We start from the raw sequence: 14,629 nt of genomic DNA on the forward strand, positions 1-14,629 counted from the left end.
CTGATTCAGTAGGTCTGAGGTAGGGCCCCCAAAATGTGCATTTCTGCAATTTCCCAGGGGATGCTGGTGTCCTGGAAACTATACTTGGAGAACCACTATCGGAAGGCTTATGCACTGTCCTTGGAAGGATTTAGAAAGCAGTGACTCAAAACATTTCTGTCTGGTGGCTCAGAAGGTAAGCTCCTGTTAAGAAAGGCTGAGTAGAAAAAAAGATGAGTTTACAAAAAGCAGGAAAGCTGTGCAAGAGTTAATTTGTGAGTGATGGAGTTAGTTAAAGTAGTAGGCACAACTGTTTGAGAAAATGCAGAGCAAATCTGTGTGAGGAAGGAGGAATTTGGGCAGATCTATTTACAAATGCAACAGCCACGATTATTTTCTTAATCCATCAAATGGGTAAAGTGGGACCCTGCTCCTTAGAATTTCAAGTCCAAGACAGTGGAGAATGAAATACTTATCCTGTATCAAGTTTCTTGGCTTCTTACAAGAAAGGCAACTTCAGATATCCCTTTGATTTCTTAGGCATAAAAAAATCATTGGCTTGATTTGAACCAAGGATTTTGTTTACAATCCACATGCCACTTTCAGAAACTGGAAAATGCATGATTTAGAGTACAGAGACCTAAGTTTCAGTATCGGAATGCTACTAATAATTCATATTCAAAGCGCAACATTTTAAGTCATTGCTTGGAGTTCAGTCATTCAAACACTTCACAGAAAGGTAATTATGCAATCTGCAATACCATTCACCCATCCACCCATCCAACGATAATAAAAAAAAATGACTCAAGTAAATGTACAATTCAGTGGGCTAAGACGGAAATTAAATAGTGAATTCATCACGACTGTGGTAAATGTTATTTAAAAAATACACAACTTTGGCAGGAGCTATAATAAAAGAACATAACTTTGTCTGTAAGATAGAGTTTGAAGTCAGTGAAGGTGTCTTTGAAGCAAAGCTATTTAGGTTTGTGTCTGAGGGATGCGTAGGCAGAAGCCGGAGGATGAGCTGCACGTCACAGTCGAGAAGGGCAGCCCACGTCTAGGATGGGAGGCAGGAAGACAGGTGAGGAAGACGAGCCATGGCGGAGATAATGACGGCAGAGGTCTGTAAATCCAGTGACTCCTGCCATATGGGAAGGAAGTCAGCAGGCTCCTGCCATGAGCAGACTTGCATATTTATAGAATCGCTTGTGGCTTCAATACACAAAATGCACTGAAGGAGTGAGAGGCTGCATTCTGAACAAATATAAAATAATAATTTAAAGTTCCCATCCTGATCTGCTACCAAAAAAAAAAAAAACCACGTTATGGGTTTTCCTGTTTCATGGCACCACATACCATGATTATATAGTTTTACCCCTTACAGTGTACATCACTTGGCTCTGCACTCAAGAAAAATCTCCTAAGTAAACACAACATGTACAGAGAAGATATAAATAAAAGAAATGAACAGTCCAATCTTTATGTTATAAGCTAAATTGTGGACCCTGCTCAAATTCACAGGATGAAGTCCTAACCCTCAGTATCTCAGGAGGTGACTGTGTTTGAAGACAGGCCCTTTAAAATGGTCATTAAATTCACAGGAGTTCAGACGGGTGGGTCCCGATCAAATCTCCACTTGAAAAGAGAAGAAAACTTAAACAAAAGGGAAGACCAAGTGAAGACACAGGATGCAGAAGTCCTCCTAGGCCACCCAGAGGATAAGGAGAGGAAACCAAAACTACTACTATCGTGACCTCGGGCTTCTAGCCTCTAGAATTCTGGGAAAATGTACGTTTCTGTTGTTTAAGTCAGCCAGTCTGTTGTAGTCACTTATGGCAGCCCTAACAAACTAATATATTGATACAAAAAATTCTTTTTTTAAGATTTTATTTATTTATTTTTATAGAGGGAAGGGAGGGAGAAAGAGAGAGAGAGAGAAAGGGAGAGAAACATCAATGTGTGATTGCGGGGGGGTCATGGCCTGCAACCCAGGCGTGTACCCTGACTGGGAATTGAACCTGTGACACTTTGGTTCGAAGCTCAAGCTCAATCCACTGAGCTATGCCAACCAGGCAAAAAATTCTTTGTTTAAGAAAAAATCACCATAGATTTCATTAGAAATGTGTTCTGTTGATTTGGAAGATGTTCATTTCTCAGAGGAGTACAAATGAAGGAGAAACTAATGGATTAAAGAGAGCGTTTTGGGGTGTGAGAGGCGGGGGAGGAAACATAGGAATGTGCATGCCATGTGAAGCATCGATGTGGTTACTCAGCACTTCCACACTGGCCAGACTTCCGATCGCTGGTTGCATGTTCTTCAAGAATCACCACATCAGCAAATTTCAGACACCCAGGCAGTGTGATTAGCTCTGCCTTGACCATGAAAATGAGCAGTTAACAGTGTTCTGCAAACTTAAATGTCTCATGCATCAACTCAAATCAGGGAGACTCTCTTCATTTTGCCCATTTCTCTTCAATATGATTAAGTGCATCTAGCCTAGGTCTACTGGTCTATGTGTTGAACATTATGGGGAATATAAAGAATTTGGAGACAGTGGTTCATGACCTCTAGGAAGTCAAGTTAAAAATCAGTTAACAGCCCTGGATGGCGTAGCTAAGTGGATTGAGGGCGGGCTGCGAACCAAAGTGTCGCAGGTTCGACTCCCAGTCAGGGTACATGCCTGGGTTGCAGACCATGACCCCCAGCAACTGCACATCGATATTTCTCTCTCTCTCCCTCCCCTCCTTCTCTAAAAAATAAATAAATAAAACCTTTAAAAAAATTAAGTGCTAATATTTTAAAAAAGAAATCAGTTAACATTCACATTACAATGTGTTACCTTTCAAAGTGGGTTAACAGAATTGGTTTGGAATGGTTTGCCAAGTGATGGCAGGGTTCATCACAGGTGCACACACCTGTGGGCAACACACTGACTTCTCGATGACAGCCACCTCCCTCCATTCATCCGTGGGAAGTCAGCTGGAGACACACACACTTAGCATGTCACGGAGACCACAGCTATTACATTTCTTGTTTGTGGTTGAGCAGTTTCTTTTTTTCTGCCGTTCCTTTAGCTTTGTTTTTCATGAAAGCACAGCAGGTACAAGCATTTTAACTCCATTCCTGGCTGAGACCCTCTTTTATAAACATTCCCTTGAAGTTAAAGTGAAAACTAGTCTTCCTTTTCCGACAATGAAAAAAAAATTCAATCTGCTTTTTTTTCCCCGTTGCGTAAAACATCAAAAGCACACAGCCAGGGCCTCTTAAATGCAAATGCCCCTTGACCTCCTCTTATATTTTTGGGTTCCTTGGGACTTTCCAACAACTCCTGTTTCTCTGTATCTTTCATCTCTTCTCTCTTCTGCTGACCGAGAAATTCTATCATCTTGTTCTTTGGAAATCAAATGTGAAACCATGTGGATGCTTTGCTCACCCCATGGGCTCTTTGGTTTTGGGGTGCCGGGCATTTATTATCCCTGACAGAAAGTGGCAGCATCTGATTTTGTTGACCTACAGGCAGAGAGAAGCCTGGGGACTCTGTATGCAAATCATTATGACTCCAGACATATAAACATTCTATATACATATTTTAGAAAGCGTGTTTTATAATTACATTGGGATTGTTTGGCTTGAAGCAAAGATACATAGAATCAGCTTGATAAACAAAGTTTAGTTTAAACGTTATTTTTATTTTTGATTTTAGAGGCAGGGGAAGGGAGGAAGAGAAACATTGATGGGAGAGAAAGAAACATCGATTGGCTGCATTCCATACACACCCCCAGACTGGGGGCCGAACCTGCAACTCAGGCATGTGCCCTCACTGGGAATCAAATCAGTGATCTTTGGCTTCACAGGACAATGGTTTAAACAACAGAGCTACACCTGTCAGGGCTTACACACTACTACTTTGAAAAAATTCTACTGCTTTGGGCCGTAGTGCTGGAAAGGAATGGGATTAAAAGGAAGCCATGAACAAAAATAAATAACATACAAAGCAAGTGTTTTACCTGGCAAAACCAACGCCTCTGCTGACTCCGTTAGCATCTCTTAGTATTCTTGTGGAAATGACATGTCCAAAGGGTTTCAGCATATTCTCAAGTTCCTGCTCATCCATAGAAATGGGGAGATTTGAGATGTATAGGTTTGTTGGGTCTTGCTCTTGTTGCTAAGGGAAGGAAACAAACAAACGCAGTAAGTTCCAAATATTGAGAAACTCACTGCACAAATGGATACACTTTGAATAAACTGTAGTCTAGACTCCACTCCAGCATGGTCTTGAACGTTCTTTGACCAAGGTCACTGCTTCTTTTCACTGATGTCCTTCTTGCCAGAATGTTTCAATGAAAACCAACCTCTTAGCCCAGCCTTCCTTAGAAAAGACTAACAAACTCTCTTCTCTATTACTACTAACTACTGCTTCCAGTCTATTACTACCATTACTCTATTACTACTAGCATCTACTCTAACTGCCATCACCTCTAGTTACTAATGTTGTAGTAACTGAGTGCTCATAACAGGTTAGGCGTTGTTTTAAACACTTAATACGTGCTATTTCATTCAATATTCTCAACAGATATCATTGCTACTATTTTACACATGACAAAATTGATCCCTACTTTGTCCAAGTTACACAGCTCCTCAGTGTCAAAGCCAAGGCTCAAACCTGGGGGTGCTGCCAAAGTTCGTGAGCTTCACTGTCCTGCTATAGGACTGCCTTGCACCAGACCAATGGGAAAAAAAAATGTATGGACCTAGGACAGCATCTTCAGCCTCAGCATCACTGCAGAATTTGCCAGAAGTGCACATTTCTAGGCTCCACCCAGAACTACTGAATCAGATCCTTAAGGGTGGGCCAAGTAATCTGTGGTTCGAAAATCCTTCCAGGTGATTCTCATGAGCACTCAAGTTTGAAAATTGCTGTCCTAGACCATCCATGAATATTTATATGCAAATGAAGTACAATGCCTATCATTTCCTAATCCATCAGATTTAGTGCTTAAATAAGCTTTGCTTAATAGAACAGGAAACCAAACAACAGTTGCTAGCATTATTTCTGTGTGCACAAATGTTCTTATTTCACATAATAAATTGGAACTTAGTTGTACATATGTATCAAAATAGCAGCCATTAATCTGACATAATTAATTATTAATATCAAAATATGTCAGGTGTTTCACTGTACCATTATATTTTAAACAAAATAACAACCTTAATTTCAAGAATAAGTGAGATTAAATTGGGAAAAAGAAATCCTGAATGAAGTCTATAGGAAATGACATCAGGTAACAACCAAATATCTTCTGTGAAGACATGATATCATATTTTGTAGAAAATCTGATGTTTTAAGCACAATGAAAAAACATAATAAGCAAGATTTCAAATGTTATTTCGGGTCAAGAATCACTTTTGCTATAAAACTAAACTCCATTATTTTTAAAACAACTTTAAATATTCAGATAGGTCACAATATTTTTATCAAGCTTTAAGATGAATGAGATCTATTATTAGGTTCATTTTTTAAACATAGTTTAGTTTTCATACTTTTTTGATCACTATGGAAAACAGTAGAAACAAACATATAAACAACCAGAAAAAGACAGCACAGCTTTGGTTTTTAGTGAGAGTGTAAATGCAGACAATGTACAGCTGTAGGCACTCTCTCTACACACACACACACCCGACTAATAAATGGTATAATTGGAGAAAGAAAACATTATCCCTTCCTAAATGATGGTGATCATGTTTTTTCTTTTTTCTTTTTTTTTTTTAGCTGGGGTGGGGAGAAAAATGATAAAGGAAAGAAAGGTGTTTTAGATATATAATCACGAACCATATGCACACACAACTGTCAAATCTCACTCCCCATCATTTCATTTCAGTCTTCGCATCATCACTTCAAAGGTAGCTGGGCAAATATCATTATATTCATTGGGTAATGAGGAAATGGAAGCATGAAAGATTCATCATCTTGTCCAAGGGCAAGCCAATAATTAGTGGCACAGTTAGAATTAGATTTAGCGACCAAGTTCTCTGTCTGCCACTCATGTACTTTCCACTAGCCCAGTGTTTCCCAAGTTCAATCATTTTAGAAAATGTTGCCAGCCATGTACCACTATTTTTTTTACATAAAAGATTTTTTTTTAACTCAATGTGTCTTTGGGCATAAATAAATTTATTTCACAAGATAACTTTATGTTGGTACTGTAACTAATAGGTTACTGTAAAAATAGGGAGCAAACCCCTGTTATTAAATCATAGTAAATGACATTTGCTTGCAGAAGACTTTGGTCCTGGTGGATGACATTCTCTTAATTACAAATGAGGTTGGTAATTTAAAAAGGTGTGAGATACACACTAACACCAGACAGAGTCTTCTTCCTGGGAAGAATAAGAATTGAGATAGAAGTAAAAAAAAAAAAAAAGAACGGCTTTTTTTATGATGTGAATTCTGGATACTACACACCTACATCAACTCAGGTTCTAGGGGAGTCAAATACATATACCACAGCTTGGGAGTTCCTGGGTTAACCCACAGTGGGCTGCAAAACGCAGCAGTCTCATGAGTAGACTGGAATTTCCCCAACATTTTTCACTCCTCTGTCCTTGAGCAGGCTAACTAATCATAAGCAATCAACCACACTATACAGAGTACTGCACAGATCTTGCTGTTTTCTGTAGGCAGCTCCTCAAAATGGTGTGCAGTGAACACGCAGAGCTGTGCATAAGGGGTTGCCCAGCGAGCTGCGGTCTGAATCCAAATTCCAACAGTAAGGCCAACTCATTAATTTGTATTGAGAGAGACAATAAAGCATTGTACAATGCCATCCCTTAATTTATATTCACAGGAAGAATATGGTGTTGGACCGAGTTCTTTATTAAGACGTTCTGTCCTTTGAAATGCAGTCTTAGTCTTGAATATATTTGTTGACTTGACAATAGATTTTAATTTCTGCACAGAAGGAACTCTAAAATAATACATGCATTCATATTTTTCCTTCCCATTTATTTATGTATCGGGTTTATGCAAATGGATGGTGACTGAAAAGATTCTTTGGCACTGTGAACCAAAGAGCACTTTCCTCTCAACTTTTCAGAAAAAATCCTACGTGATCATGCGATCTTAAAGAACTTTAAAAAATATTTTTTAAATTAAATTTCTTATGATCGTTTGGCCCCAGAATAAACCTAACAGGACATCTTATCCAATCTCATGATTTCACAGCTAGAACAAAACAGAAGCTAGAGGGGTGGGCAGGACTTGTTCAAGGTTGCCCGGCTAATTAGTGACGGGCTAGAAATAGAGCCCGTGTCCTTTCATACCTGGTCCAATGTCCTTACCAATTCGTGGCACTGCCTTTGCTCTTAAAATCCAGTGAACAGTAGACAGCTGTTTGTAGTTCAAAGAAATAGTAATATAGGCAGAAATAAATATCTCTGAAGCCCTTGTTTTAGTCACTTTTGCTTATTCATCAATTAGCTTTAGTTACAGAGTTAAGGCTATAGAAAAGGAAAATAAAAAGAGCTCCTAGTCTTAGCCAGAATTTCATACATAGTCACTGGACGAATACTCTGCAGCATACATTAGTTTATAGAAGTAGATGATTATAATTCATACATCTATTACATTTAATTGACACCATACGTAATTCCCCCATTTTGGTCTGTTTCAACATGTTTTCATCTGTATTGCATTTTCTTGATTTATTACTTAGTTTTGTCAAAAGATGTTGGAAACGTCAGAAAAGCACCCTCTCCATTGTTCATAGGAACAAAGACAAGTCATTTTACTCAGGAATATGTAACTTTTTTTTTCCTGAAATGACTTCACTTTTCTTGGATTTATCTGTGTATGGAAACTGTCAAAATAAGATTTATTAGCACTCATTTGCTTTCTAACGCTTAGAAATAACTTCGGAACTTCAGACATCTCAAGGTAACTAAGCAAATGGATACAAATAGAGGGCAAAAAACTTTTGTCCATATCTAGATCAAAGGTTATATCTTGGGCTGAATTTTATGGATATGTATTATGGCTATTATATATACATGGTCCTAAGAAGGGTAGTTAATACAGCAAGATTTCAAAATAATCTAGTAACGCACATGCTTGATAAAGTTACATTAAATATTCTAGAAGTGGTTGTTGGCACTAGAGATTTTTGAGCAATGTTTCTCAAGCTACTTGGGGTGAGGTCTCATTTTATTTTCGATCTGTCGCAGACCAATATTTGTAAAATACAATAAAAATAAGTGAATCAAAAATAAAGTAAAATAAAAAGATATGTAAATGCAAGTTGCAATTTTCTATTATTACAATCAACAGACCAATATTACATTTGGATTAAATGTCACATAAATGTGCAATTGGTATAAAAGGTTTTAAAGGCTTACTCTCACTTTTTGTGCTTATTTCATTGTGGGAAAGTACCATTTCATGAACCAAACTTTAAGTAACACTGTTTTAGGAAACTGTATTCCTATTTTTTTCATCACAGTATAATACTCATACTATAATTCTAAGTTTTAGTCTTTGCTTATTTTATTTACTCTCAGGTCCTTTTTAAATCACAAAACTGTGTGTAACCAATTTATAGTCATTTTTGAACTACTGGGTGGACAAAGTTATTTTTAGATGAATTATCCTCAGCAGTGGTGACAAAGCATCCAGAAAATAACCTGAGGAGGTTTGAAGGAACTCTACAGCAAACATGCGACTATAATCCTTTAAAACACATCAAGATCATGTTCATGTAGACTGAAGACAGTAACATTATCATCTTACATAGGGAGAATTGTACAGTATCCAACAGGTTTCAGAAGTATTTTATTTTATGTGGCTTCTTTTAATAACCCTATGCAGTAGATAGGACTAAAGTTATTATTTACATTCTACAAATGAGAAACCCGATTCTGATATCTTAAGGAGTTTACCAAGGTCATGTGGCTAGTAAATAAATAAATGACATTATAATAATATTTTTTGCTTGATCTAGTACTATTTCTACTAACCTACAACAACTCAAGATTGTCTATGAATATTGTCATTCATTAGATTTCACCTGTAGGAAGAAAAATCAGTGGGCAGATGAAGGAACAATTGCTTTTTTTTTTTTAACAGAATGGTCTATTTTAAATGTTGTAGCAGTCTAAAAACTTAACAATAATAAAAAGTAAATGTTTTCTCTCACCCTGAGAACAGAAGCAATGAGGCAGAGCCTCTTGCATTAACAAGCTAAAAGGCATCGGAGGTGTTAAAACTTATGTAACACTAACTTTGTAAAATTATATTCTCACCCTCTAGCAATATTTTCAGCATGTTTGATGCATAGCTCTAGGAGTTACAGCACCTTTAACGAAACTGTGAAGAAGCATGCCATTCTGGCCATATTTGCTTCAGTATCATATATGTGTATCATGGTTATTTGTATGTTCCAACTTCTGGATGTATCTATGAGGGTGTAACAGCGTGCAGCCAAGAGAGGAGCCCCAAATAGGGATTTGTAACAGGGTCCAGAAGAACTTGGAGATAATTGGCTCCACACCACAGGGCCACACCTGCCCAGAATGCTGGCAGCTGTGGCCAATTGTGAGAGGAGCCGGAAATGGGGCTGCAGAGGAAGATTAGCGCTGGGATTTAAACAGAGGCACGGCAGCCATTGGGCATCTCTCTCTTTTTGGGACCAAGTGTCTGTTAGGACCATGCGGCTTTGGTGTTTTGGTTGGGACCATGAGGCTTGGGTGAGAGTCAGGACCACGAGGCTTTGGAAGTGCTCCCTTTTGCCACGTGAAGGGTGCTAGGAGGACTGCATGCATTTGTGGGGAACTTTAGTTTGTGTTATTTCAAATGAATAATAAATTCCCTTCCTTTTCACTGATCTCTGGCATTGAGAGAAGTCTTCCCTCTGGTGCGGACACAACGAACCTGGGGGGAGTTCCTTTCGGGTAACAGTATATTGCCTCGGCTGCCCTTGGCCCCCCCTTTTGTACTGTAACAAGGGTATTCCTGGGTAAGTTTAACATCTACATCAGTAGGCTGAGTAAAGCCAGTTGCCCTCCCTAGTGTGGGTGGGCCTTGCACAATCAGTTGAAGGCCTGAATAGCGTGAAAAAGGCTGACCGTCCCCTGCATTGAAAGAGAATTTCTCCTGCCCGATGGCCTTCAGGCTGGGACATTGGTCTGTTACTGCCTTCAGACTCAACGGGAGCCTTGGCTTATCCCAAGTCTCCAGCATGTTGGCCTTCCCACTGGAATGATGTCATCAGTTCTCCTAGGTCTCCAGCTTGCTCACTGCAGATCTTGGGACCTGTCAGCCTCCTTAATTATGTGAGCAGATTCCATATAACAAATACACATAATATAAATATAAATATAAACATAAACATAAACATAAATATAAATATAAATATATCCTGCACAGTTCTATTTCTCTGGAGAACCCTAACTGATAGGGTGAGTTAATTTTGTCAAATCTGTCTTACAATGAAAAAATAAGACACCTTGACCTTCACACTGAGATTTCTGCATTCCCTTGACACACTGCCACGGCCTGTGACCAGGGAAAGAGAGGTACACAGCCTCCTCCTACAACAGGTGCTGCAGAAGCATACCTCCAAGGTCACACATTAAAGAGCAAAGGAAGAAGTAAAGGACTGCCAAGAAGTAGACTTAGATGGTGCCCAAGGAAGGTGTCCTCTGTCCTGTTTGCAGAGCGGCGAAGGGGGCGGCCCTGTGTTTGCCATGGCCTTCTCCCAGGGCGATTTCTCTTCCCCTAGTTTGGCAGGGTGATAGAGCGAGAAGGCTGACTACCGGTTTTTCCTCACAAGGCGCTCATAAGAACAATTTTCTTAAAATAAACACCAATAAGAACAATTTCCCTGAGGAACACATATTTTTAAAGCAGCATTTAATTATTTCAGATGTAATGTAAGCACAGCACTGGAAACGGGAGCTCCTGTCCTCAAGTTCAATGGGAGGGCTCAATCCTGGATAATAAACTCAGCAGGGGCCCCACTGGGAAACCGTGCCCAGTGCTCAGGAGACGCTGACCCCACTGGGCGTTGGTGCTGCTCTTCGAGGCCAGTGTCAGCTTTGCTTGTAGACCAGTCGAGTAGCCTCAAGTTGAGGTGAGCCGGGAGTGATTAGATGATCCTCTGGGGTCTTTGTGACCGACTGAATGTGCATTACCTGTGGTCCCGGAACACGTGGCCAGATTGGATCCCTGGCTTTCCCGGACTTCTCCCTCCACATGCACCTCATGAACTCGAGCTCAGTGTCACCAGCTATCAGCCCTGACGTGATGGTGTCCCCTGTGAGGAAATGCTAAATTAACATTTTACAATATTGAGGTCTCTCTATAGTTTTATTGTAATATAGGACTATATCAGAGAAAGAAATGTCTGGCCTTGTACTCAGGGTCCTGACAGTCAAAAATGAGAACAGGATACAAAACTATAGAGAACTACTCAATATTGTAAACAAATCACGCCACATTTTCTCAGAATTTAATTCACTTCTCGGAAGGGGCTCGCCAGGAATATTTCATTTACCAGCCTGCTGTGAACTCTGGAATGGAAAGTTTCACACGACCTTTTTCAAAGATATTACTTATTTATTTTCAGAGAGGGGAAGGGAAGGAGAGAGAGAGAAACATCAAAACGTGACTGACTCTCACACATGCCCCCCCATGGGGGTCCTGGGTGCCGAAACCCAGATGTGTGCCCTAGACTGGGAATCAAACCAGTGACCCTTTGGTCCACAGGCCAGCACTCAATCCACTGAGCCATACCAGCCAGGCAACACGATTTTGATACTGACCATGATCCTCCTTCAAATGACTGAAGTTATGAAAATGACATGCATATAAATATAACTTTATTATGGTGCCCTACTAAAATCTTCTGGAAAAATCAACTTCACATGTGTTCATACATCTTCATATGTGTTACCTTATGTTGATTATATGAAAATATTGGGTTGGCTAAAACACTTATTTGTTTTCTTCCATTAGATGGCTCCAGCAGTGCTTAGTTGTCTTTAACTTTATTTGACACAGTTTTGTTAACATTGTATTGTAACAGCTGTCATACTGGTGTGCATTGTTTTTGAAAAATGCTTATCAGAGCTGGTGAATTCTTGTGTAGCCATTTTAATATTGAAGATGGAAGAAAACAGGCAACATTTTCAGCACATGAAGCTTTATTATTTCAAGAAAGGTAGAAACACAACTGAAGCACAAATAAAGGTTTGTGCAGTGTATGGAGAAGGTGCTGTGACTGATGGAACGTGTTAAAAGTGGTTTGTGAAGTTCTGTGCTGGAGATTTCTCACTTGACGATTCTCCATGGCCAGGTCGACAGGTGGAGGTTGATAGAGATCAAATCAAGACATTAATTGAGAACAATCGATGTTCTATCACTCGGGAGAGAGCTGACATACTCAAAATATCCAAATCAGCAAAGTTAGTGGTGAAAATGATAAATGTGCCTTTTATATTATGGAAAATCCCTATGGGCATTTTGACCCACCCAACAGAACAGATAACACACCTCTGTGGACTTTGCTGCCTAGAATATGACAGCTTAGCCTCGCAGAGGCTCACTTCCACCTTTGGCACGCACACAAACGTGTCATCAAGGTGGTAAAGACATTAGGGACATCAAGTTCCACTTGAGGGCAGCCATTTCCATTGTATTCTAAGTAAATGACACCCCAGAGCACAGCACAAAGGGTGACCCACGGAATAGTGCAACAACGCCCACGTGACAAATGTCACGCCCCTTGAAATTTGGGCAGCCTGACAAAATACAGGATAGCTTGTTAAATTTGAATTTCTTACAAACCACAAATAAGTTTTTCAGTATAATTATGTCTCAAATATTGCATGGGATAAATTTATACTAAAATAGCTATTGCTACACAGAAGTAACATTCTTATCAAGTCCCATAAATTATTTGTTGTTAAAATTCATAGAAATATATCTAAGGTATTTCGAGAGGACAGTCTCTAACTAATGTAAATCATATTCATAAAAGTAATTATTGCTGTTTAGAATCTGTCCCATTGAATTCTTCATAGGTGTAAACTTAGTGGACATTATGTTAGGTGACATGGGCATATGAAACTGGTAAGACCCTTAAAAGGTGGCCACTGTACCAGCAGCGAGTAGGAATACAATCTGAAGGTAGGGAGAAGAGACTACTACTGTTCCTACCATTCATGAGATAAAACGATTAATGATTGATTACTGGGCTCATTAATCAAAACTGTATGTTTTTTTTTCTTTTTTTCTTTTTTTTTAAGGAGCAATTCCACTGTTCAAGTCAATTAGCCCAGCAAAGAAAGCTATTACACCAAGGCAGCTACCAAGTTATTCAGACTTCCCTGGGAGTATTTAGAGTATAAAATAAATGCTATTATTCAGAAGATACCGAATTGCTAAGCTTCTTAAATTCATACAATTGGGAACCTGAAGCACATTAAAATGCTGAAACTCATTAAGAGTCTTTTTTTCCTTCAGCTTTAGAGTCATTGGCATTCTCGCCACTGTTAAGAACAATAAAACACTGCCGGCTTCCAAGGAGAAAGTCACTTGCGCTCCTTCAGCTCCACTTCAATGAATCAGTGAGGCAGAACTGGCACCCACCCCTTGAGACAATGGCGCTTCTGGGGGATTACTCTAATACCTGAAAAGAACTGTGAAATTCGCTAAGATGCTCCACTAAGGAGGAGAGAAAAGAGCAGCTGGTTTATAGCCATCGTTTATCTTTACCTCATTATTGCTCTACTCAAAACATTGGAGCATAAATACACAAAATCTTAGTGATGATTTTAACCCAGAAAGTAACATAAGAGTCAACGAGTCTCTTCTTATATGTAAGTGAATAGCTTAAAAAATGAGGAGCTCCTTAAGGTAAAACACAAACTAATAAATGTCAAAGGGAGACTGGAAATACAAATCACCAACCACTTGGCTACCGTAGAGTAGTAATGGGATAAGCATCGGTCACCACTGGTTACTACAGCTGAGTAATGCATAGATCAGTGATTCTAAAACAAGGTAATTTTGTCCCCCAGGAGACACTTGGGAGCGTATGGAAACATTTTTGTTTGTCACAACAGCAGTGAGGGGGCTGCTAAAGGCAATCTAAAACATACAGGAAGCTGCCTACAAGATAGAGTTATCTGGGAAAGAAGGCATCTGTCATGCCCAGGTTGAGATTCTTGAGATACCCTATATCCACTCTTTAAAGATAAAGAAAAAAAATACACACCACATATCTATTGTTATGTTATGTTATACACCACACACACACACACACATATATATGACTCCCAGTGTTAATTTGGTTGTTTCTGTTAAAGAGCACTTAAGTATCTGCAAACATTTAATTATGAGATATAAATACCTCTGTTTATAGCTTGAATTGCAACTATTAAACCAAATATACTTTAAATTGCATTAAAGCAAAGTTGCCTAACCAATACAATTCAATGAAAACATTAATTGAATATCACGGACCATGTTTTGGCAAATCCGAACTGCCACTCGCAACATCACTATGTGACTGACTGCCTCAGCACTGAATAGTTTTGAAGTTCATGGGCCATATTCCTTTTGCCATGGGACATTCTGATCCTTTCAGCACT

The 14,629-nt window shown here is 39.2% G+C and overlaps 1 protein-coding gene across 9 annotated transcripts in view; it reads right to left on the reverse strand.

The window, feature by feature from the left end:
* RBMS3 (RNA binding motif single stranded interacting protein 3) overlaps positions 1 to 14,629 on the reverse strand; it is a 623,271-nt gene that overhangs the window by 228,859 nt on the left and 379,783 nt on the right. For all 9 annotated transcript variants that reach the window (XM_036031515.1, XM_036031514.1, XM_036031516.1 and 6 more), the window contains one exon: positions 3,991 to 4,148. In XM_036031515.1, the coding sequence (XP_035887408.1) occupies positions 3,991 to 4,148 (158 nt within the window). The remainder of the gene's footprint in view (positions 1 to 3,990; positions 4,149 to 14,629) is intronic.

Source organism: Phyllostomus discolor, chromosome 7 (assembly GCF_004126475.2).
Source record: "Phyllostomus discolor isolate MPI-MPIP mPhyDis1 chromosome 7, mPhyDis1.pri.v3, whole genome shotgun sequence".
NCBI lineage: Eukaryota > Metazoa > Chordata > Mammalia > Chiroptera > Phyllostomidae > Phyllostomus > Phyllostomus discolor.